At 38.0% G+C, this 27164-nt stretch overlaps 1 protein-coding gene across 1 annotated transcript in view; it reads right to left on the bottom strand.

The window, feature by feature from the left end:
* LOC150080550 (carboxypeptidase D-like) overlaps positions 1–27164 on the bottom strand; it is a 297430-nt gene that overhangs the window by 73726 nt on the left and 196540 nt on the right. The window contains 3 exon segments of the mRNA XM_090380730.1: positions 8423–8530; positions 19297–19434; positions 22527–22662. Coding sequence (XP_090236856.1) covers positions 8423–8530; positions 19297–19434; positions 22527–22662 — 382 coding nt within the window.

Here is a 27164-nt window from a genome sequence, read left to right as displayed (position 1 = left end):
GAAGGATGTAGAGCTGTTGGAACGAGTACAGAGAAGGGCAACAAGATTAGTGAATGGAACAAAGGGTTGCTCTTATGAAGAAAGGCTTAAGTTTTGCAAATTAGTGTCTGGAGACTAGGCACTGGCGAGGTGATCTGATAGAGGTGTATAAAGCCTTGAATGGTTTGAGCATGGTCAATGCCGATGGGATTCTTCCTCTTGCTCAGAATAATCACATACCAGAGGAAAAACAGATGTAGGATAGATGTACGGAAATTTGCCTTTAGCCAGTGGGTAGTTGGTTGGTGGAACAGACTTCCATCCCTTGTTGTGGAAGTTGATAGCCTAAATAAATTTAAGGGTCAGCTGGACAGGTATTTCGAATGAACAGAGTTGTCAAATGGGAGTGGGTTTGTTTTTTTTTTTGCTGATGCTGCATAAGCTTGCTTTCTTGCATCATATGCCTCTTCTAATGCTAATGCTAATCTGTTAAAAAACAAAAGAATTAAACAAAAAAGATAGCTTTCCTTCTATGTCTGTGGTTACTTTTCCTTATGCCTTTATTAAAGATTTGACTGTAAATTCTTCAAAAAGGATATAGAACACTTTACTATAAAAACACACAAGTTTGTCTCCAAAACTATAAAGAAAAAAAAAACACTATTATATGATGAAAGTAATACAGAAAATGTATGCTGCAAGTAGTTACACTTGACAAGGTCCAATTCTGCTAGTTAAGTACCAAGATGTCCTAACATTCAAAATAAAATGAAATCATAAAAGTAAAAAAGAAGCAAAGCAACATTAATCCTCAGGCATTTCTAAACACATGACTACCTACCCAAGGAGGTTCATACTCAAAGCCACCAAAAGAAGAGTACCACTTCCACAATAAATGAAATTAAAAAATAAAGAAAGGGGACACTATCACTTGTGAATTCCAAAAGGATCGTAATGCAGTCATTGATTGCTATCCAGACAAAAGTGGGGTCAGACAGAAACATAAAAATTAAAGAAGAGGGAACAAAAGAAAATGCCAATGAGCCATGTTGCATCTGTATCAAAATTAACTTACCATAAAGACAATGGGTTATGTCTCCAAGACTACTGTAGGAAAAGGATAATACAATTATACAAAGGAACTAATGCAGAAAATTAATGCTACAATTAGAGTTATACTTGGCAAAGGTGCAATTCTGGTATCTAAGTATCAAGATACTCTAATACACTGAGTAGACAGAATTCATGGGATACTTACCTAGTAACGAGTAGGCCTATCTTTCATTCAGATAAGGGCAGAACCACGATGAGGCATTAAGTCCACTAGTTCACGAAAGCGTTCCACAGGTATTTCCATCCATACTTGCTGCACCGCCGTCCCTAAGTCCATAGCATTCCTGGGTGGAGGATCCAAAGCTTGAACAGACCTTTCCACAGCATCCCAAAGATGCTCCACAGGGTTCATGTCCAGAACAGTGGGGACATTCCACAGTGGTAAAATCTATGGAATGCTCTTCGAACCATGTTCTAGTCACCACAGCTCTGTGGGGAGGTGCACTGTTCTGCTGGAAGAGTCCATTGCCCTGTGGGTGCACAATGACCATGAAGGGATGATGAGGGTCTGCAAGGATGGACACGTAACCTGGACTGTTCAGAGATGTGTCTAGACGTACCAGAGGTTCCAACATATGCCAGATGAACACACCCCAGCCCATTCCCAACCCCCAAAAGGCCCGAACAGTTCCTTGTTGACATGGTGGGTGCATAGCTTTGTGTGGTTTCCGCCAGATACCAGAAAGAACTGGAAACAGAACTTATTGGACAAGGAGTCATGTCTCCAATCATCCAAGGTCCAGTGTTGATGCTCTTTCACCCAGTTGAGTTGTAGAGTCCCGAGTTGTGGTGTTAGCAATGGAACAATAATGTTAGAAATGATTACAGTAAAAAAATCAATTGAACACAATTCAAAAATTAACTAACGTTCAAAAACAATTTTAAAAAATTAATTAAAAAATCAATTAAAGTTAAACGTAAATTTCGAAAAACGGTTTTCCTTCCGTTTTTCAAAATGGAAATTACGGAGTGTGCGAGCTTGAATCTTAAATAGAGAGATTTGTCCTCACGCATATGCGTGAAACACCGTGATTATTTGTCTTTGTGCATGTGCATGAAACACCGTGATTATTTGTCTTTGTGCATGTGCGTGAAACACCGTGATTATTTGTCTTTGTGCATGTGTGCAAAAGGCCATGAATTGAAGATTAGATATGGACAACAAATATTAATAGAATTCTTATGTAATTTAATTTTGTAGGTTTCCGCAATTAATAGTCTCGTATAATTATCTCGGACACTAAGTATTTTAGCCTTGCTAAATAAAAATGTATATTTTTTGTTAACGGCATGGAAGGCCAATTCTGGCGCTGCTGCCCAAAAAGCACAAACTGAGGATGCATGCTCTTTTACACAGACAGTGAGTGGAAATCGTGTGGATCCTTGGTAAGATGAGTTGCAATCACTGCAAGGAATATGGTATATCAAGTCATTTATTTGTGTCACAAAAGAGGAGAGGACTGAGAGATTGTTCAGTATAGTGTGTAATTTCTGTATAGTGTATACAAGGAAAGATTTGGAACATGTTGATTTTTTTTTTTTTTTTTTCATGGAAACCCCAAATATGAGAGGTATCAGAACCTATACTACTTAGTACCGTGCATGGGTTGGGGGTTGAGAAGATGAAAGAAGATATTTGCTGACATCAGACTTGAACTTCTGAGACTAATTTTCAGGCAATATGTATGAAGGAAGGTTGTTCCAGAAAACGGCAGTTGAATGAACAAATGAGGAAGATGAAAAGTTGGTTCTGTGAGTTTGAATTGGACAGTAAATGGATGTTCGCTGGTGGCGGCATGTGTTCAGACTGTTTTGAAAGAGAGAGCAGGAATTATAGAAGCTGATTCAGAAGAACAGTACCCATGGAAGTAGCTGTAGAATTACAAATACTTCCATAGGCATTACTGTAGAATCTGTAGAAGTATCTGTATGCTGTTGTTGTTATTTGATTTTTAGGAGCATTAGCAACTAAGGCCATATTGCTCCTGGGATATGCGGTGGTCATTCCCTGACCTTTCCGCATCCTCTGTATTTGGTGGCTCACGGGCTCGAACCCCGGTCTAATCAAGAAACATGTGCTACGCACTGCTGCTCCTGCCCACCAGGCTACGGAGGCGCCCGTATCTGTATGCAGCAGAAACAGTATCTATGAGACAGAGTGGAGAGACTCTGTTAGAGATGAGTCATTAATTAACACACCTGCATATCAAAAGTCATATGCAGGTACGTTACACATTGGGTGAGGGGGATGTTCAAGCACTAGTTAAATCATTCTGATTGTGTGATAGCACGTTGTACACCTGTGGAGGGTCGGCAACTAACTTGTTTGAACTTGGCCAAAAGCTCACAAGCAGCTTTTGCCACCGCCCCCCCCACAGGCATACAACGTGCTATCACACAATCAGAATGTTTTAGCTAGTGTTCAAACACCACTCGTATCAACAGGTTACAAATCTCAGGGCCAAACTGCACTTTTATCCAAAGGATTAAATTATAATATACCCCTTCGCAAACTACCTAGAAATCAGTTTGTAATAAATATTGCATTTGGTCTTCATAATGTTCCACAAAAAGATTTATTTATTCAACAAATTAACCAAGTGGTAAATAATATAAAAGACATGTGACAGCCTAAATTGAATAGACACAACAATTCAGCTTTATGGGAAAATAAAGACATTCAGAGAGCAGATAAAGCAGATACAGCAGTAACACTCGATAAAACATTTTATAAATAAGTGAAAAATAGGTAAATAGGTAGACTCAGTTACCATTTACCAATTTGGTCAAGCAGTACAGTAAAACGTTAACCATGTATCGAAAAAATGACTACCATGTGTCAGTTAAAGGAATTGAAGGCCAGACCATACAACATTCCTTCACTTTTCGGTCAGGTAAAACTGAATAAGAACAGATTTCCTATTCGGCCCATTGTTTCTTACAGAAACCATCCTTAGCCACACATGTTAATAGTATTATAAAACCCTTTAGATAGGTGATACAATTTGGGATAAAACAAAAATATATTATTTACCAATTTGGTCAAGCAGTACAGTAAAACGTTAACCATGTATCGAAAAAATGACTACCGTGTGTCAGTTAAAGGAATTGAAGGCCAGACCATACAACATTCCTTCACTTTTCGGTCAGGTAAAACTGAATAAGAACAGATTTCCTATTCGGCCCATTGTTTCTTACAGAAACCATCCTTAGCCACACATGTTAATAGTATTATAAAACCCTTTAGATAGGTGATGCAATTTGGGATAAAAAAAAAATATATATATTATTTAATAAGCTTGAGGACTGTAGACTCAGCAATAATGATAATTTATTCTCACTGGATGTTACTTCCTTATATATGAATGTAAACATTGAATAAACTTTGTTGTAAATGTTGTAGATATTCTTTGGGATATGTTAAATAATAACTCTATACCGATAAATTATACAAAGCTTCCTATTAAAGAAATTTTTCACTTAATAAAAAACTTTTAGTTGAAGCCGACTATATCACCTTTCGAGACAAAGTATATAAACAAATTTTTGGTTTGCCAATGGGATTGAGTGTAAGGCTTAATATCAGAGGTATATCTATCAACAATTGAACGTATATATTTGACGCCTTTTCTACCCCACATACTACGGAAAGTATTTAGACAATGTTCTTGTTATTACTAATAGTAGCACTAATCAAGACATTTTACATTCGTTTAATAATATTCATCCTAAACTCAATTTTAAATTGGAAAGGAAAAATATGGATACTAAGTCATTAAATTTTCTAAATTTCGCGCTTACTCGGGACGTGAATAAAATCCAATTCAACATCTATCGCAAACCAACAAACACTGGTATGCTTCTACATTATAACAGCTATCACCTGTTCACCTACAAAAGGGCTATTATCTTTAATCAGTTTCTTAATACCTATAAATATTCAATGAAGGAATCTGCTTTAGACTCAGAAATACAGATATTGGCCAGCAGATTCTTAAACAGGGGTCACTCCCTTGCTACAATAAACTGAATTGGGGTATAAGCTAAGGATAGGATACAAAAAAAACTACACCAACCAATAATTGTAACATCAAAAAATACTTTATTTCTGTCCCATATGTTGAACAGTGGCACAAGCAGCTTAACAGATCCTTTAAAGATACAGAATTTAAGATTGTGCTCAGACCAATATGGAAATTACATGCTATACTAAACAATTGCTCAGTCCTTTCCTCTTTCGCAGCACAAATAAAAAAATTACTTGGTACACAACATTTCTTGCAGTGATTGCGAGTCATCTTACCAAGGATCCACACAATTTCCGCTCGCTGTCTGTGTAAAACAGCACGTGTCTTCAGTTCGTGCTTCTCAGGAAGTGGCATCAGAATTGGCCTTCCATGCCGTTAACAAAAAACATACATTTTTCTTTAGCGAGGCCAAAATACTTAGTATTGAACATAATTATACAAGAATATTAATTGCAGAAACCTTCAAAATTAAATTACATGAGAATTCTATTAACATTCGTCGTCCATATCTAATCTCCGATTCATGGCTTTTGCATGCATGCATGCACAAAGACAAATAATCATGGAATTTCACGCGCATGCGTGAGGACAAATAATCTCTCTATTTAAGATTCAAGCTCTCACACTCCGTAATTTCCATTCCTGTGATCACGACACACAGTCAAAAAGAAGTGTCTGCTTCAGGAAGGAAAACCGTTTTTTCAAAATTTACATTTAGCTTTAATTGATTTTTTAATTAATTTTTTCAAATTGTTTTTTGAATTTTAGTTAATTTTTGAATTGTGTTCAATTGATTTTTTATTGTAATCATTTTATCATTTTGCGTTAATCTTTTATTTGTTTTAATTTCTTGAGAGTATCATACGGAAGTGTTCTACGTATCATATTGAGGTAAATTTCTCTTATTCTTCTACAAATATTGATATCAGCGTATATTGATATACAGAGCACCATAACTCTGTTATATACTATGATTAATCTAAGTTTATTTTCCCTTCATTATATTCTTTGTCATATTTGATTTTCTCCCACCTTCCTCGATGCTCCCTCACTGAAATTAATATTTAGAAAACTTTGTAAAAATTCTTCACATAAACTCACTTGTGAAAAAGTTAAAGCACTCTCCTTTCCTTTCCAAGAAACACCGACCTTATCAGTATTTAACACCTGCTCTAACCAATAATGTTTGATGTACTAGTTCATTACCATGCAAGTTATGCCTCTTCTCAAATTTCTCAAATCATCACTTATTGGCTTGAAATCCAAGGGATGGTCTGCCTTTTCACATCTCTGCATTACAATATGAGTTAATAGTGGAATTTTCTTTCTTCAATTGCCATTCTCATCTTCAGGTGAATATCAGAACCACTAAGTTGCTATGAATTATTGTTTGATAAGAAGTCAAGAAAACATTCCTTCGGGTACAATAAAGTGGAAATTTGTTAAGATATGCATCAAGGTTGTGCAATAAAGTCAGAATTTGAAATGGGAAGAATTACTCCATTAAGAATGTAGTAAGTATAAATATATGGCCCAAGCCTTGTCATTCAACTCCAACTTGAAAACAATGTACACAGCTCATGGTTCAAGGCCCATACACCTCATTGTCAGCTTTTAAACTATCTGAAGATGGCCTTCAAAAACTAAAACCAACTTTCAAAGGCCGCTGATTACATTCCTTCAAATTTTTTGCTTTCATTCACCTTGATGAAACAGTGTCAAGTGTGCACTTTTCTTATAGGGATTCTATCAATTTTAAATATTCATTTTCATCTTTTAATTTAATTCTTCAATTATATCAAACCACACAGAAAGAGGTGTCTCCATTTACATAAACTTGGCTGTTTCAGTTCAAGATATAGTTCATAATTTAACTTTTACTTCATCTTCTACTTCATTTGTAATACAATTAATCAAATTACTTACAGTTCACCAAGGACTACTGCTAACAGACAATAAACATACATAAATGAGAGGATACTAGGACACTACAAGGTATACAAAAGTCTGCTATATCAATTCATTTAGTGACACAGGATAAAATATTACCCATAAAATAAAAATGTCATAACATTTTAAGGACTGTTCCCAATGGCAGATGAGTAAACATATATGTGCATTGTAAAAAAACTACAATTAAGTGAATGTAACCAAGCCATTATTGGCAATGCAACATTTCAGTGAACCAAAAGGTCAAAGTCTGAATTATGCGATGGATGTGCCTAAGCAATCCATTCAAGGTCCCTAATGAGCAACACAGTAATCTCATATGAATGAATAAAAATCATATATATTAGTAAATTGGTAATTGAATATTTTTAGATGGTTCATAGGCAATAAAATAGCATCTAATGTAGCAGTTTCCACTAGAGCTATTACTGGGTCTGCCTGGCTGTGCATGTTATGGTATCATTGTTGAGTAAGATCATAGAATTGCTGAGCTTTTCCAATCTCTTTTCATGAGGTATACCACAGTTTATCCAGCATGCAGAAGTAAGAAGCAGTACTTATTGTTTCTCCTTAAAGATCTACAAAGTTTCCCTATACGTGGCTCACCTCAAAGACTGATATGCCTACTTTGATAGCATTGTGCCACACTAATACTCCTTTTCTGCTGATCTGTTTCCCACACACAGTGATAAGTTCACAATGAATTTATGTGGGTGCGTGCTCTTCTGGTATGCGGAAAAAAAAAAAAAGAAAAAAAAAAAAAGCAGATAGTTTTTGTCATTACTGCTACATCTGTAGTTTTTTCAAATGCACAGGAATGCACACTCAAGCATCTGGCAGCTGCTATTACAAGTACCATTATTTTATTTCTACGTGAACATATGCTTTAGGGTAAACATCAATTTTCTGATTCACCCATTTCCTATCTTTATTTCTAGACATTTGTCATATATTTAAAAACTTTCCATTTTAATTTTAAGCAACGTTATGAATGAACTGAAGAACCCAAATTAAAACTATGCACTGCTTTAATAACATACAGTTGAATCAATTGATAATTACTTTTGCAGTTCCAATTAGAGAGGAGGAGGAGAAGAAGAAGAAGAGGAGGAGGAGGAGGAGGAGGAGAAGAAACTTCAAAAAAAACTATTGTTTGTTTAGGGATGCTATACCAACTTTCCACAAGCAGTTAATATTATTAATATATCTGTTGGAATAATAATATAAATAAAAAACCTAAATGAACAGGATTTGCACTGCCTTAAGTAACAGAAATAATTTCTTCCAAAATTAACATTAGAAATTAAAACTCCATAATCAATGCTTTGTAATATACCAGATATGATACTTACTGTTATGAACAGAGCAAAATTCAACATCCAAATCATTTGTCACATGGGAGGAAATATAGCTCTCAGCTAAATGCTGATATAAAAGTTCTTCTTTCTTAGTCAATGAATCTAGAAAGAGGTTAGAAAAAATTGCAGCATTTTTATTTTGAAGAGAAACTTCACAACAAAAAAAGCAGGGAATTTTTTTTTTTCCCCCTAGAACTAAGAACCACTATTGTATTGGTGTTTTGATGTGAGTATCACAACTATAGTGCAGTGGAATAGTAGGTTATAATTGTGATATGTAAGTAGCTCAAAGGTTCTAATCACTTGTTAGGCATATTTTTTGTTTTTACCTAAGAAATTCTACTTTTTAGTTAAGGATTTAACTAATTTAAAAGTGCGATTGTAATAGTATAGCACAAGGTATAACATAAAACTTGATAGAATAAAGTATAACATAAAACTTGATAGAATAAAGTATAACATAAAACTTGATAGAATAAAGTATAACATACTTTATTACGATAGGAGGGAGTATATGATGAGAGCCTTGTCGATCAATTCGGCCCTGGAAAGATTGTGCAAGGCTCAAGGGGTAGAATTTTTTCCAGCCTGGACTGTACTTGTTAACAGGAGAGATTGCTTCTACAGGGATGGGATACACTTAAATAGAAAGGGTGCAAGAATATTTGCTGATGCTATCGAGGCAGTGGGTGGGTCGGAAAACTGCTAGCTTGGGGGGAGACAAAGACCAATAGATTGACAGTAGCCACTAGCAGAGGTGAAAGAGATTCTTGCACTGCTTCTATTAGAATGAGCAGAAGCCTGAAAAACAAGATGCATGGTATTTCAGAGACTGCTGGGAGCCATTGCGGTACAAGTAAACACATGGGTTGTGTTAGGGTAGCTAAGAATAGAAACAGGTGCAGGTATACTTGCATGTACACCAATGCTAGGAGTTTAATAAATAATTTTGATGAATTTGAGGTATTGCTCAAAACATCAAAGGCAGATATTGTTGGGATATCAGAGACGTGGTGTCACACAGATATAAGGGATGCAGAACTGCAATTTGGGGAGTACAACATCTACAGAAAGGATAGACAGGATATGAAGGGGAGAGGGGTTATGCTATTAGTTAAGAAACACATAAAAACCAAGGAAGTGAAGCCAGTCGACATCGCTGGACAGTGCAGTGTTGAGTCAGTTTGGTGTGACATAAGCATTGGGAGATCAAAATTGAGAGTAGGAGTGTGCTATAGGCCTGATGACTCTGATGACTATAATAAGAAACTGTACAGGGAAATAGAGTGGGCCAGTAAATCAGAGAATCTTATAATGGGAGATTTTAATTTCCCAGATATTGACTGGAATTTGGGGGCTGGTTACTCAAACACTAGCAGGCTTTTGTGGATTTATTGGATGATTGTTTTCTACATCAGCATGTTCGGGAAGCAACTAGAGGGAGTAATACTCTTGATTTGATTATCAGCAGTGATTCTTCATGCATTAAGAATCTGCAGATAAATAAACCACTAGGTGGCAGTGATCACAGTGTGCTGAAGTGGGATTTACTCAAAGAGGTAACTACCATTAGGGATAAAGGGAAGGGTTATTGCTTCCGTAAAGGCGACTACGATGGACTGAGACAGTATTTAAATTCTATACAGTGGGACCAACTGATTATGTTACCAACAGCAAATTCACAATTGGGAAGCATTCAAAGAACTTATCTTGGATGCTACTAGGCTTTACATACCAACTAAGAAATATTGTTCAAGGTTTAGGCCAAAATGGATGTCAGATGAACTAATGAGGCATATGGCAGAGAAGAAAAATGCATGGGATACTTACAAATTAACACATGACACAGAAGTCTATGATAGATACAAGTTGATATGCAACAAAGTTACAAAGGAGGTTAGGCAGGCGAAGGCAGATTACGAGAAATCCTTGGCAAGGGATGCAAAGAAAAACAGCAAAGAGTTCTTTACTTATGTAAACTCTAGAAGGAAGGGGATGAATCTGATTGGTCCACTTGATATTGATGGGTCAACTGTTGATGATCCTGCTCAGGTAGCTAACAAACTAAATGAATATTTTGCATCGACATTCACACATGAGGAGTATTCAGCGAGGGGAATGCCAGAGGTGTATTCAACTCTAGCAGTAAGCTACAGAATCTTGAAATAACTGGGAGCAAAGTGGAGGAGAAACTGTTGAAGATAAACACAAGAAAGGCACCCGGGGTGGATGGGATCTATCCAGTTATATTAAAGGAGGCAGCAAAGGAAGTAAGCAAACCCTTAGCCATAATTATGAGAGCTTCCTTGGACTCAGGGGAGGTACCCATAGACTGGAAATGTGCAAATGTGACCCCAATTCACAAAGGAGGATCAAAGGCTGACACAAGTAATTATAGACCTGTGAGCTTAACTTCTGTTCCAGGAAAATTAATGGAGGCACTGGTTAAAGAAGCACTGCAGGATCATTTAGACAAGACTTCAGTTATAGCTCAGACACAGCATGGTTTTGTTAAGGGGAAGTCTTGCCTGACCAATTTGATTGGCTACTATGATGCAGTCACAAAAGAACTGGATGTAGGGAATAACTTTGATATTATATATTTGGATCTTAGAAAGGCTTTTGATACTGTTGCACATGGAAGACTGCTACACAAATTGGAGCAGTGTGACATTGGAGGCAAATTGCTGCTATAGATAAAGGGGTGGTTGAGGGGGAGAAGACAGAGAGTGGTAATCAATGGACACTGCTCATCGTGGACTAATGTTATTAGTGGAGTCCCTCAGGGCTCAGTGTTGGGTCCATTATTGTTTTCTGTATTTATAAATGATATTGATGATGGTATATCAAGCTTAATGTCCAAGTTTGCAGACAATACAAAGGTTGGCAGGGTTGTCAAGGACACTACTGACACTATGCTGCTGCAACAGGATCTGGAAAGGTTGAGCAGATGGGCTGAGAGGTGGCAAATGAAGTTTAACATTGACAAATGTAAAGTACTACACATGGGAAACAGCAACCCCAGAGCAAAGTATCAACTCTGTGGTACTACACTGACAGTGGTAGAGAATGAAAGGGACTTGGGGATGGTTGTGCAGGCAGATATGAAGTTCTCTGAGCAGGGCAGACGGGCTGCAAGAGTAGCTCATGGAGTATTGTCAATGATATACAGGAATTTTTCCAGCAGGGATAAGGAGGTGATTATTCCATTGTATAAGGCAATGGTCAGGCCACACCTTGAGTACTGTATACAGGTCTGGAGGCCTAATTTCAAGAAGGATGTAGAGCTGCTGGAACGAGTACAGAGAAGGGCAACAAGATTAGTGAATGGAACAAAAGGGTGCTCTTACGAAGAAAGGCTTAAGTTTTGCAAATTACAGTGTCTGGAGACTAGGCACCAGCGAGGTGATCTGATAGAGGTGTATAAAGCCTTGAATGGTTTAAGCATGCTCAATGCTGATGGGATTCTTCCTCTAGCTCAGAAAAATCACCTGAGAGGGCATAAATTCAAATTGAGGAAAGACAGATGTAGGATAGACGTGCGGAAATTTGGCTTTAGCCAGCGGGTGGTTGGTTGGTGGAACAGACTTCCATCCCTTGTAGTGGAGGTTGATAGCCTAAATAAGTTTAAGGCTTAGCTGGACAGGTATTTTGAACGAACAGAGGGGTGAAGTGGAAGTGGGTTTTTTTTTTGGCTGATGCTGCATAAGCTTTCTTTCTTGCATCAAATGCCTCTACTAATGCTAATGCTAATAACATAAAACTTGATAGAATAAAGTATAACATAAAACTTGATAGAATAAAGTATAACATAAAACTTGATAGAATAAAGTATAACATAAAACTTGATAGAATAATGCATATCGCTGCATTTAGAAATCTATTAGCTTACTACAGTATTGTCAGTTAATCAATTAAACTGATTAATTTAACTAATTTTCAGTTTATCAATTAAATTATATTTAAATGGAAATTATGCCCCTGAATATAGCAGCAAAGAAATGGGCACCAAGTAGCAGGACTGCTGTGGCTCAGGGGGAGAACATGATGATTCTCCTATGAATCACAGCCTAATAAAATGTGCAACTTATGAAATGTTTGCTGATCTTTCTGGAATAGAACATGATAGGCTAAGGGGATGTCTTTGCATGTTCAGTCATATTGTGAAGAAAAAGTAAAGTAAAGTGCAGCCATTATCAACCCACTGCAGGGTGGAAGCCTCCTCAACAATTCATGCTGAGGGAAATGGACCATAATCTGCCACGCTGGTCCAGTGCGGGTTGGCAGATCGACCGTATTCAGCAGTCAGGGGCTTGAACCCCGGTCTACTCAAAGAGCGTGTGCTACTGCACTCCCGCTCCTGCCCACTCGGCACAGCATTCAAATGAATGTTTATGAGAGTTTGAAAAGTACAATAGATGCCCTTCAAAGAATTAAACTGGAGGCCCCATCAAGCTCTCAGCTGCACAACTCAATGCAGAGCTCACATTTGTGTATCAGGCAACACAGTGGCAATCAGCAAAGCAGAATGCACTGGTCCCACAAGAGGTGGTTATTGTTGGTGATTCTATTGTTAGGAAAACAGGAAATATGATGATATTAAGATATTAAGAGTAGAAGGTCTGAGGACTTAAAGTACAGGGCAATGTTGGGAAAAGGTTGTGAATTAGGATTGAATTTCAGAGTGTCTGCAATTCTACCCAGAACGGGAGGGAGTATATGTTGAGAGACTTGTCAATCAATTTGGCCTTGTAAAAAATGTGCAAATCTCATGGGGTAGAATTTTTCTCACCATGATCTGTGCTTACTAATGGGATACATTTCAATAGAAGGGTTGCAGAAATATTTGCTGATGCTATTGAGGCAGTAATAGGTAGGTCAGAAAACTGCTAGCTTTGGGGGGGATATGCAGGCCAATAGATAAACTAGAGCCACAGGCAGACATGAAATTGATTCTTGCACTGCTTCTACTGGAAAATGCAGCAGCCTAGAAAGCAAGGTGTCAGGAATTTCAGGTCCTGCTGTGGGTTTGTTGTTTGTTTGTTATTTGGTTTTTAGGAGCATTAGCAACTAAGGCCATATTGCTCTGGGATATGCGGTGGGCATTCCCTGACCTTTCCGCATCCTCCGTATTTGGTGGTGACAGGCTTGAACCCCAGTCTAATCAAGAAGCGTGTGCTACGCACTGCTGCTCCTTCCCACCTGGCTACGGAGGCGCCCCTGCTGTGGGTCATCATGGAACAAGTGAAATGGCTGTGTAAAGGTAACTAAGAGTAAGAACATGCGCATATAAACTTGCATGTACACTAATGATAAGAACACTGTAAATAAACCGATGAGCCAAAACGTTATGACCAGCGAATCATTACGCAAATCAAAGCAACTCCAGGTGAACTATGGCACAAGCGCGAGTCGGGACATGGTATAAAAAACGCCTGATACTGAGCTCTGTTAATCAGTGTTACTCTTCAGATGGTAAAGGCAGCAGACTTAAGCAAGTTTGACAAAGGCCAAATTGTAATAGCCAGATGACTAGGTCAGAGCATATCCAAAATGGCACGGCTGGTGGGGTGCCCATGGTCAGAAGTGGTTAGTACCTACCGAAAGTGGTCCAAGGAGGGGGGAACCCACGAACTGCTGGCGAGGCATTGGACGACCACGGCTCATTGATGCTCGAGGTGAGTGAAGGCTCTCCCAGATGGTATGTGGCAACAGAAGGGCAACTGTGGCACAACTCGCCGGTAATTGGAATGCTGGTTATGGGAGTAATGTGTCACAACACACAGTACATAGAACCCTGCTGAAAATGGGGCTGCATACCCGCAAGCCACTCTGAGTGCCCATGCTAAACACGGTTCACTGGCAACAGCACCTACAGTGGGCACGCAAGCATCAAAACTGCACCTTGAGTGATTGGAAGAAGGTCGTCTGGTCTGATGAATCACATTTCCTGTTGCACCATGTGGACGGCCAGGCACGTGTGCATTGTTTATCTGGGAAAGTGGTGCCACCTAGATGCACCGTGGGATGAAAAAAAGCCTGTGGCAGCAGTGTCATGCTTTGGGCAATGTTCTGCTGAGATACCCTGGGTCCAGTCATCCATGTGCCAGGCACTCTGACAATTACCACCTACCTAAACGTCATTGCTGACCAGGTACACCCTTTCGTAGCAACGGTCTTCCCCTCTGGTGGTGCTGTCTTTCAGCAGGATAATGCACTATGCCACACTGCCTGGATTGTTTGAGACTGGTTCGCGGAACACGAGGAAGACTTCCAGATACCGTCCTGGCCTCCGAATTCCCCAGACATCAATCCCATCGAGCATCTGTGGTTTGTGTTGGAACAGCAACTCCGATCTGCGGCGTCTCAATCACTGACCTTACAGGAGTTAAAGGATCTGCTGGTTACATGTTGGAACCAGATACCACAAGACACATTTAGAAATCTTGTAGCACCCATGCCTTGCTGGGTACGAGCTGTTTTGGCTGCACGTGGGGGACCAACATCATATTAGGTAGGTGGTCATAATGTTTTGGCTCATCGGTGTATATCTGATGAATTCGAAGTACTGATTAAGTCATCAAATGCAGATATTGTATGGATAACAGAGACATGGTGTTACTCAGACATAAGTGATGATGAATTTGAATATGTGGAGTACAATGTATACAGGAAGAACAGACAAGACAGGAGTGGAGGGGGTTATGCTCTTAGTTAAAAATCACATTAAATCTAAGGCTCAGAAATCTAAATGCATCTGAGATCAAGCAATACTGAGAGTAGGAGTGTGTTATAGGTCTAATGACTGTGATGATTATACTAAACAACTATACAGAGAAAAAGAATGGGCCGGTAAATCAGAATGTCTTATGATAGGGGTTTTAACTTTTCAGATGTGAACTGGAATTTGTGGGGTGGTCATTCACACACTAACAAGACTGCTGTAATATCTTGGATGACTGTTTTCTACAGCAGCATGTTAGAGAGGCAACAAGAGATAGCAATACTCTTGATCTGGCTTTCAGCAGTGATTCTATATGCATTAAGAATATCCATGAAAAAGACCCAATGGATGGCAGCAATCACAGTGTACTAATGTGGAATTCAATTAAAGACAACTACTATCAAGGGTAAGGAAAAAGGCTTTTGCTTTCATAAGAGTGACTGCAGTGGGACCAACTGATGATGTTACCAACAGCAAATTCTAAACAGGAAGTATTCAGGGAAGCTACTAAGCTTTTCATACCAATGAAGAAGTACTGTTCAAGGCTTAGACCTAAATGGATGTCAGATGAACTATTGAGACACGTGGCAAAGAAGAAAAGTGCATGGGAAGCATATAAATTATCAGCAATACAGAAGCCTATAAATCAGTCTGTTATCAAGTCACAATGGAGGTTAGGCAAGTGAAGGCAGATTATGAGAAGTCTCTGGGAAAGAAAAGCAGCAAGGACATCTATGCTTATATCAACAGTAGAAGGAAGGGGTTGAATCACATTGGGTCACTTGATGTCCATTGGTTAACTGTAGATGATCCTACCCAGGTTGCTGAAAAATTAAATAGGTATTTTGCATTTTACATTCACACATGATGAATTCTTTATGGGAGAAGATGCCAGAAGTTTATCAAACACAAACAGGGAGCTAAATGACTTTGTGATAACAGAAAGGAAAGTGGAAGAGAAACTGTTGAAGCTGAATATATGATGGGACCTATCCAATAATATTAAGGGAGGCAGAAAAAGAAGGTAAGCAAGCCTGTAGCTATAATTATGGGAGCATCCTTGGATTCAGGGAAGGTTCTTATGGACTGGAGATGTGCAAATGTATCCTCAGTTTATAAAGAGAAATCAAAAGGTGAGAGGAGTAATTAGAGATCTGTTAGCTTAACATCTGTTCTAAGGAATATAATTAAGTCAGTGGTTAGAGAAGCAATGTAGGACCATCTGGACATGAATGCAATGATACTGCAGTCGCAGCATGGTTTTATTAGGAGCAGCCTTGTTTAACCAATCTGATAAGATATTATGATGCAATGACCAAGAAACTGGATGTAAAAAATAATTTTGATATCATACTTGGATTTCAGGAAGGCTTTTGATACTGTTGCACACAAAAGACTGCTTTACAAACTGAAGCAATGTGGCATTACGGGCAAGTTACTGCTATGGATAAAGGGATGGTTGGCTGAGAAATGGCAGTTTGTTTGTTATTTGGTTTTTAGGTGCATTAACAACTAAGGCCATATTGCTCCGGGAATATGCGATGGTCATTTCCTGACCTTTCCGCATCCTCCATATTTGGTGGTGACGGGCTCAAACCCCGGTCTAATCAAGAAGCATGTGCTATGCACTGCTCCTCCTTCCCACCTGGCTATGGAGGCGCAAGAAATGGCAGTTGTAGTTTAACATTGATAAATGCAAGGTACTGCACATGGGTAGCAGTAATTCCAGAGAGTAATTCATCAACTGTATGGTACTACACTCAAGTTAGTGGAAAATGAAAAAGATCTGGTGGTAATTGTGCAGTTCTAAAAAAGACCATGAGCTGTCCTTGCCAGGACAGCTCATGGGCTTTTTTCAATGATATACAGAAACTTTGCTAACATGGATAAGGAGGCGATTATCCCTTTTTGTACAAGGCCATGGTTAGGCCACAGCTTGAGTATTGTATACAGGTCTCGAGGTCTCAATTTAGAAAAGATGTAGAACTGTGGAACGGGTGCAAAGAAGGGCAACCAGATTCGTGAGGGAACAAAAGGGTGCTCTTACCTAGAAAGGCTTCAATTCTACTAAGGTGTTTAAGACCTTGAATGGATTATATAAGCTGCATGTGAATCACACTCCTCTTCTTCTTGCTAAGACTACACACATGAGGGGGCATAAATTTAAGTTGAGGAAGGATGATTGCAGGATAGATGTACAGAAGTATGCCTTCAGTCAGTGGGGTGGTTAATTGTTGAAATAGGCTTCCATCTGTTGTTGTGGAAATGGATGGTTTGAATAAATTCAAGGAAGAATAGACAAATTCTTGGGGTGTATTGGATGGGCGAAGTGTGTAATTTTCTGTTTTTTTTCTTTTTTTGCTGATGCTATATAAACTTGCTTTCTTGCATCATTTGCCACTACTAGTAATATATTAGTAAATGATGCAAGTAAGCAAGCTGTGTGTGTGTGTGTGTGGTCTCAGCCAGAGGAAGAATGCCAACAGCATTGAACTTATTCAATCTGTTAAAGCCTTGAATACCTCAATCTGATCCTCTCACTGAAGCTTTTCTTGGTAAGCCACCCTTTTTGTTCCATTCACCAATCTCAATGGCCTTTTCTGCAACTGTTCCAGCAGATCTAAAATCTTCATAAAACGAGGCTTTTAGACCTGAATGTATTACATAAGATATGGCCTAATGGTACATGGATAACCTTATCCCTGCTAGCAAAGTTTCTGTATATAATTGAAAAAACTCCACATAAGAAATGTCCAGACAAGACTATTGACAAGAGACTACAAACAGAGTCATTTGCCTCCTCTCCACTATGGAGGAAGAGGAAGAAATTTGGCTAAGGTAAAATCTTTATATTCCATTACTAGCTGAGGGTGAATATAGCACACCGTGCCATTTTATGCAAATTAACTACCACAGTGTATTTACAACATTCAACAAACTGAAAGCAACCCAATCTTTCACAAGCAATTCTCTTAAAAAAATAAAATAAATAATAAAAAAAACCTTACATATTTAAATTAACCTAACTTTCTTTTAACAAATATCACAAAAAAAAAAAAAAAAAAAAAAAAAAAACACTGAAATTAAGATATTAAAAGTTAAAGCTTTATTACAAAAATCAATTATGTAAACATACCTATTAAAGCATTGCATACGAACTCCAGATATACTTTTTCATTTAACATTGCAAAAATATACTTATAGCAACATGTGGTTGCTGTAATGGTTATGCTAAATGTAAAAGAGTTACCTAATGACAGGTTTTGAAGCACACTGTTAAATTTGGCAGGTCTTTAATCGGGGAAAAAAAAAATTGTATCTTCACATTTAAAAAAATAACACAAACTCAACTGAAAACTAGAAAAAAGCAACTTATTGGAAAACTGGAAGATACACAGACACACACACATGCAATTACTGGAATATTTCCAACTAAATCAAAAGAGCTGGCGGGCCTGCCTACGTGATATGAATGAGGATAGAGAAAATAACTGCAGAATTTCAGTTTGTCTGATTTTAATGAAATTTGGAATGAAAATTGTAAAAAGGTCAAATACAAATTTTTGTGAAACCCATCCACTGGGTGTTCTGATGTTTCACATAGACAGAAGAACAAATGTAGTAAAGACAAGAGTTGCTTTACATATTTGCAAATGCACCTTTTTTTTTTAAGTAAAAAAAAAAAAAAAAATGTAGAAAATAACATATTAAAAAAAAAGTAAAACAACATATGAAAAAAAAAGTAAAACAAGATAAGAAAAAAAAATTTAACAAAATTAAATGATAAAATAGTTTTAATTATGCATTATTTTTAAAAATGCAATGTACAATATAATGAATTGTAATACCATAAATGTGAATTCCATAGTTTAAAATACAATACCAACAAAATTAAAATGGATTGAAAAAAGTTACTAATTTCAAATAGTAGTAGTGAGAGAGTGTACATGACTTAACAGTATTGCCATCTAATATGTAAAAAAAACTGGTCAGAAAATATAATAAATTTCTTTTAATATTGTTTTAATGATATTTCTCTAGGATAATAGAGTTTAGTACACCCTGTATATGTAAAGTCAACACTCCAGATAACTGGATTTGAATTCTCAAATTATTTGGCATCTGTTTACTAATTCAAACTTACTCGTTTTTCCAGGGGAACAGAACGGATATGCCACAACAACATGTCTTGCAAATAATGATAAAGATAAAGCAAATGGATGACTTTTAATCCAATTCTTAATGGCTTTTATTTCAGGCTGCTGTATCATCTCAGAAGAATCTGAAATACCAAGATGTATTATGTTAATAATTAAAACTTGAAAGGAGTTAAATGAATACTGTATTTTCTTATCAGTTTATATATTTTTATCCATAGATATTTTCAAAACTATATAAAAAAGATAAGATGATTAATATATTACCAAAAGAATAGCTGTCTGCTGTCTTTCATTAAAAATTGAAGTTTTTTTGAAGCTTTCAAATCTTGTTCTGTTATCCATGCACGACAGCCAATTTATTGAAACAGGCTGCTGTTCTCTGGAATAAAGCACCCAAGTTTCTGGGAGGGATTACAAAAACAACACAGCTATCACCCAAGACCAACTAGATCGATTACAGTGTGAGCAAACAGACTGCCATTACGTTTTCAACTAACATAATTTTGGATACCTCAAAAATCAAGTACAATTAACTAAAACATGGTAATAAAATCTCTATTAATGTGCAAATCTTAAACAACGATTTCTGCTTGGTGATTGACGGGAAAAATAAATAAATAAATAAAAAGGAGAAATGAAAGAATCAAAATATTAGTCTGGAAACTTGAAAAAATTAAAATAATAAAAAAAATTTTGTGTGCACATTTTTTTCCATTCAGTAAAATAAACAGTAAAGTAAAAGTATACATTAAAAAGTACAGGTAAAAGTTGAAATGTTAACGGTAAAATAAGGGTTGAAATGCCATAAATGCCAAAAGCAAGACTACGTGCTTTTCAAATATTCTGTTATTCTGCAGTAAAAAAAGGAGGATATGAATATAAAAAGAGGAGATCACCTCTTTATTTGTATCCCTGATGTATAGAACGTTATTGCTGTTGTTAGTTTTTAGAAGTATCAGCAACTTAGATTATATTTCTCTGTCTATTATGTCTACAAGTGTGCTCACAGACTGATTTGCACATTGTGTGGGCAGAAAAACCTGGAATAACTCATGTGGGCAACCCTACTCCCTCACCTAAGATCAGAAATATTTCCCATCATTGACAAAATGCAAACCCAAACTTCTCCAAACAAGGGAAGAGTGACGAAAACCACAATACTATCATGAAGTGTGTAGAATGATTATCCAAGTGAGGGGGATATATATATATATATATATATATATATATATATATATATATACACACACACACACAAACTTTGTCTTAAGTCCCAAGCATTGCATTACAGAATAGTGCCACAAATATTTTTTGAAGCAGGTTAAGGATTCAAGCTTCAAATTTGTAAGCTGTATTACTGCTAATTACTGGATACCCATCAGAAAGATTACAACATACAGCATAGAAAGAAGATTGAAATACCACAGAAATAGAAAAAGATAACATAATTTTTTTTGAAATCACAATATTCATAGAGTGAGTAGTTCCTTAAATTCTAATAATTGTAGTCGAAATAGCTCAGTTGGGTTTGATCCTGCATATCAGAAAGAATTATTTTTGGTTAGGCAGTAGTACCTTGAGTACTGTATACAGGCCTGGTGGCAAAATTTTAGGAAGGATATAGATCTGATGGAATGGGTGCAGAGAATGGCAGATTTTGGAGAGGGGAACAAAAGGGTGCTCTTACAAAAGGCATCAGGAACATGCGAGGTGACTTGAATGAGGACTTTAAGGCCTTGAATGGATTAAGTAAACTCAATGCTGATAGCATTCTTCCTCTTTCTCAGACTGTGCACATGGGGCAGCATAAATTCAAATTGAGGAAGGATGGTTGCAGGATAGATGTGCAGAACTTTGCCTGCAGCCAGAGGGTAGTTGATTGTTGGAACAAACTGTCATATGTTGTTGTTGCGAACATTGGTAATTTGAATAAATTCAAGAAAGAACTAAACAAACTGGTAGAAGAGATGAACAGGTCACATGAAAGGTTTTTTTGCTGATGCTGTATAAGCTTGCTTTCTTGCATCATTTGCCACTATTGATACTAATCTAAAATTCCCTTATCCTGAGACCTTGAAATCTGTAGCTGGATATATAAACTGCTTACGTATTCACCTGCTAATAAATGGATATTTATTTATATACGAAGTGCTAACCAAAATTTATTTATAAAATAAATTAGACTCACCCTGGGTCTTATTCGCCACTGTCACCTTCAAAGTCGTCCCCCCGAGAGAAATGCCAGCACTTCTCCATGATTTGGATACATACTGAAAGTCCTTTTTTGTCACAGTGTTCAGCACCAACCGTGATTCATTTTGGATATCCTCTATGCTGTCAAATCTTCAAACCTTCAGCTTGATTTCATTCTTGGGAAGAGGAAGAAGTCACAGGGGGTTAAGTCTGGAGAACAAGGGGAGGTGGGGATGATTGTCATGTTGTTCGAAGCCAAAAACTGTGCCACAGTGAGGGATCTGTGGGTTAGCATGTTGTCATGATGAAGGACCCAGTTCTTTGCACACCACTTCTCTAGATGTTTCCTCTTGACTGCTTTCCTTAACCATCTCAGGACAGCGCAGTAGAACTTTGTACTTCTTTTGCAACATTTTCCGGGGTGGTGCTCAATGATCGAAGCCGAGAGCAATCATTGTCATCAACCGACATTCGACCATTTTTAAAACAGTTAAACCAGTAGAAGGTCTACGTCGGGCGTTAACGCATTGTCACAAATCGCAAACTACATGAAACACACCACCAAAGAACTGCACATAAATATTCAATGACTCTACCCAACTCTATGCCACGTGGCACACAGATTCAAAAAGGATGCATGCAGTGTTACCTAGCGCCACAAGTCCATACTAGATGTAGTTCCCAAACAACATTCAAATTTCGGGCACATTTGGCTAGCACCTCGTATATGGGCAGATTTTTACATAAACCATATCATTGTTTTAACACAAAAAAATTAGTATTATGTTTCAGAGAATATTTTATTGAATGTTTATTGATTTACTTATTTTTATTTTTTGCACAGTAAGAAAAAAGTATGTTCACTATAACCAAGATATACAGTACAAAACAAACAATTTATTCTACACAATGCATAGTATTAGCAGATATCAGAATGTCTGACATATGCTTATTCTATGCATTGTGTAAAATAAAGAGAGGATTTTATTTATGTCTTTATTTCAATAAACTAAAAACTTACCATAAAATAAAGTATCAAAATCAACATTATTCTTGTTTCCTCTGGGGACTTGCATATTACAATCATATTTTTGAGCAACAGCTGCTTCATCAGGATTTAAAAGAGGTGCAATATGTATTCTAGTCTTTTTAACTAACTGGAAAGAAAGATTTTCTTTAAAACATAATATTAAATAGTAATTTATTACTATTTAAAGAAAAGAAAGATTTTTTAAATAGTAGTAATAAATACAATTCCCAAGTAAGTTTATTGTACTATGCTTATTAAATAAATCCCGGGGGCTCACATTTGGTGAGTATGGGCTTGGCAAACCCAGGGTCCTGAGCTGGATATCATCATTCTTCTCTTTCTTGGAGAGAAGTAGAAAGGCCTTTGATATTATATATTTGGATCTTAGAAAGGCTTTTGATACTGTTGCACATGGAAGACTGCTGCACAAATTGGAGCAGTGTGGCACTGGAGGCAAATTGCTGCTATGGATAAGGGGATGGTTGAGTGGCAGAAGACAGAGAGTGGTAATCAATGGACACTGCTCAACGTGGACTAATGTTATTAGTGGAGTTCCTCAAGGTTCAGTGTTGGGTCCGTTGTTGTTTTCGGTGTTTATGAATGATATTGATGATGGGATATCAAGTTTAATGTCCAAGTTTGCAGATGATACAAAGGTTGGCAGGGTCGTTAAGGACAATACTGACGCTATGCTGCTGCAACAGGATCTGGAAAGGTTGAACAGATGGGCTGAGAGGTGGCAAATGAGGTTTAACATCGACAAATGTAAAGTGCTGCATATGGGAAACAGTAACCCCAGAGCAACGTATCAACTCTGCGGTACTACACTGACAGTGGTGGAGAATGAAAAGGACCTGGGGGTAATTGTGCAGGCAGATATGAAGATCTCTGAGCAGTGCAGACGAGCTGCAAGAGTAGCTCATGGTGTCTTGTCAATGATATACAGGAATTTTTCTAGCAGGGATAAGGAGGTGATTATTCCCTTGTATAAGGCAATGGTAAGGCCACATCTTGAGTACTGTATACAGGTCTGGAGGCCTCATTTCAAGAAGGATGTAGAGCTGCTGGAACGGGTACAGAGAAGGGCAACAAGATTAGTAAATGGAACAAAGGGTTGCTCTTACGAAGAAACGCTTAAGTTTTGCAAATTACAGAGTCTGGAGACTAGGCACCGGCGAGGTGATCTGATAGAGGTGTATAAGGCTTTGAATGGTTTGAGCATGCTCAATGCCAATGGGATTCTTCATCTTTCTCAGAATAATCACCTCAGAGGGCATAAATTCAAATTGAGGAAGGACGGATGTCGGATAGATGTGCGGAAATTTGCCTTTGGCCAGCGGGTGGTTGGTTGGTGGAACTGACTTCCATCACTTGTTGTTGAAGTTGATAGCCTAAACAAATTTAAAGCTCAACTGGACAGCTATTTCAAACGAACGGAGGGGTGAAATGGGAGTGGGTTTTTTTTTTTTTTTTTTTGGCTGATGCTGAATAAGCTTGCTTTCTTGCATCATATGCCTCTGCTAATGCTAATGCTAATGCTCTCTCTCTCTCACGCGCACACAGGGGGTAACTCGGGAATTTTTTTTTTTTTTTTTTTTGGCTGGTGCAGCAAAAGCCTCAGGCTTCCTTGTACCATATGGCTAATAATAATAATAATAATAATAAATGGAAAACTAAAAACCCAGATATTGACTGGAATTTGTGGGTTGGTCACTCACACACCAGCAAGGCTTTTGTGGATATATTGGATGATTGTTTTCTACATCAGCATGTTCGGGAGGCAACTAGAGGGAGTAATACTCTTGATTTGATTACAGTAGTGATTCTTCATGCATTAAGAATCTGCAGATAAAGGAACCACTAGGTGGCAGTGATCACAGTGTGCTGAAGTGGGAATTACTCAAAGAGGTAACTACCATCAGGGGTAAAGGGAAGGGTTTCTGCTTTTGTAAAGGCGACTACGATGGTCTCAGACAGTATTTAAATTCTATACAGTGGGACCAACTGATGATGTTACCAACAGCAAATTCAAAATGGGAAGCATTCAAAGAACTTATCTTGGAAGCTACTAGACTTTACATACCAACTAAGAAATATTGTTCAAGGTTTAGGCCTAAATGGATGTCAGATGAACTAATGAGACATATGGCAGAGAAGAAAAATGCATGGGAATAAATTAACATCTGACACAGAAGCCTATGATAGATATAAGTTGATCTGTAACCAAGTCACAAAGGAGGTTAGGCAGGTGAAGGCAGATCACAAGAAATCTTTGGCAAAGGATGCAAAGAAAAACAGCAAAGAGTTCTTTACGTATGTAAACTCTAGAAGGAAGGGGATGAATCAGATTGGCCCACTTGATATCGAGGGTCCAACTGTTGATGATCCTGCTCAGGTAGCTAACAAACTAAATGAATATTTTACATCGACATTCACACATGAGGAGTTATTCAGCGAGGGGAATTGCAGAGGTGTATTCAACTCTGGCAGTAAGCTAGATAATCTTGTAATAACTGTGAGTAAAGTGGAGGAGAAATTGTTGAAAATAAACACAAGAAAGGCACCTGGGGTTGGATGGGATCTATCCAGTTATATTAAAGGAGGCAGCAAATGAAGTAAGCAAACCCTTAGCCATAATTATGAGAGCTTCCTTGGACTCAGGGGAGGTACCCATAGACTGCAGAGGTGCAAATGTGACTCCAATTCACAAAGGAGGATCAAAGGCTGACACAAGTAATTATAGACCTGTGAGTTTAACTTCTGTTCCAGGAAAATTAATGGAGGTACTGGTTAAAGAAGCACTGCAGGATCATCTAGACAAGACTTCAGTTATAGCTTGGACACAGCATGATTTTGTTAAGGGAAAGTCTTGCCTGACCAATTTGATTGGATACTATGATGTAGTCACAAAAGAACTGGATGCAGGGAATAACTTTGATATTATATATTTGGATCTTAGAAAGGCTTTTTATACTGTTGCACATGGAAGACTGCTGCACAAATTGGAGCAGTGTGGCATTGGAGGCAAATTGCTGCTATGGATAAAGGGATGGTTCAGGGGGAGAAGACAGAGTGGTAATCAATGGACACTGCTCATCGTGGACTAATGTTATTAGTGGAGTCCCTCAGGGTTCAGTGTTGGGTGCATTATTGTTTTCTGTATTTATAAATGATATTGATGATGGTATATCAAGCTTAATGTACAAGTTTGCAGACGATACAAAGGTTGTCAGGGTTGTTAAGGACACTACTAATGCTATGCTGCTGCAACAGGATCTGAAAAGGTTGAGCAGATGGGTTGAGAGGTGGAAAATCAAGTTTAACATTAACAAATGTAAAATACTGCATATGGGAAACAGCAACCCCCAGAGCAATGGATCAACTCTGTGGTACTACACTGACAGTGGTAGAGAATGAAAAGGAGCCTGGGGTAATTGTGCAGGAAGATATGAAGTTCTCTGAGCAGTGCAGACTGGCTGCAAGAGTAGCTCATGGTGTCTTGTCAATGATATACAGGAATTTTTCTAGCAGGGATAAGGAGGTGATTATTCACTTGTATAAGGCAATGGTCAGGCCCCACCTTGAATACTGTATACAGGTCTGGAGGCCTCATTTCAAGAGGGATGTAGAACTGCTGGAACGAGTACAGAGAAGGGCCACAAGATAGTGAATGGAACAAAGGGTTGCTCAAAGGGGAGACTAGGCACCCGCGAGGTGATCTGATAGAAGTGTATAAAGCATTGAATGGTTTGAGCATGCTCAATGCCGATGGGATTCTTCCTCATGCTCAGAATAATCACCTGAGAGGAAATAAATTCAAATTGAGCAAAGACAGATGTAGGATAGATGTGCAGAAATTTGCCTTTAACCAGCGGGTAGTCGGTTGGTGGAACAGACTTCCATCCCTTGTTGTGGAGGTTGATAGCCTAAATAAATTTAAGGCTCAGCTGGACAGGTATTTCAAATGAATGGAGGGGTGAAGTGGAAGTGTGTGTGTGTTTTTTTTTTTTTTTTTTTTGGCTGATGCTGCATAAGCTTGCTTTCTTGCATCATATGCCTCTACTAATGCTAATTTCAGAAAAGTCTGGAACAGTTTATAACAGCCAAATCCTCTGCTTGCACCTTAATAATGGTGGGACTCTTAGTAACCCTAGGTATAACCCCCATGTGCAAGTCCTGAAATATGACGCCTACCACACTATAGGTGACCACACGGGTGCGAACCAATATTAGCAGGGGTCATGGTGAAGTGCCCACACAAAGAGGAATGTTGCCCCTCTGTGTTACCAGGCAAGGCCAGGTGGCAGATGACTGGCATCAAATGGTGCAATACCACCCTTTACTTATCGGAGGCTTGACGTGGTGGAACCCATATAGTCTCCAGAGTAAAGCTTTGGTAAACCCTCTTCCATCATGTAGTATGATTGATGTCTTTTGAGGTTATGATGGACATCGTGGGCAGATCCAACCATCCTTACATTTCAAGGGTAGAGCTCTAAAATGGTGTTTTCAGGCTAGATGCTAGATAGCCTCCCAGACCAATCCTATTGGTAACTCTCTAGGAGGCTTTCAGATCAGCTAATGTATAAACTCGCTGCCTTTACTCTGGAAGACAGTGACTAGAGGGAG

The sequence above is a fragment of the Mastigoproctus giganteus genome, chromosome 9 (assembly GCF_048544385.1).
Source record: "Mastigoproctus giganteus isolate SK-2022 chromosome 9, ASM4854438v1, whole genome shotgun sequence".
In the NCBI taxonomy this organism is placed as follows: Eukaryota; Metazoa; Arthropoda; class Arachnida; order Uropygi; family Thelyphonidae; genus Mastigoproctus; species Mastigoproctus giganteus.
This window is presented reverse-complemented; position numbering and strand designations above follow the sequence as displayed.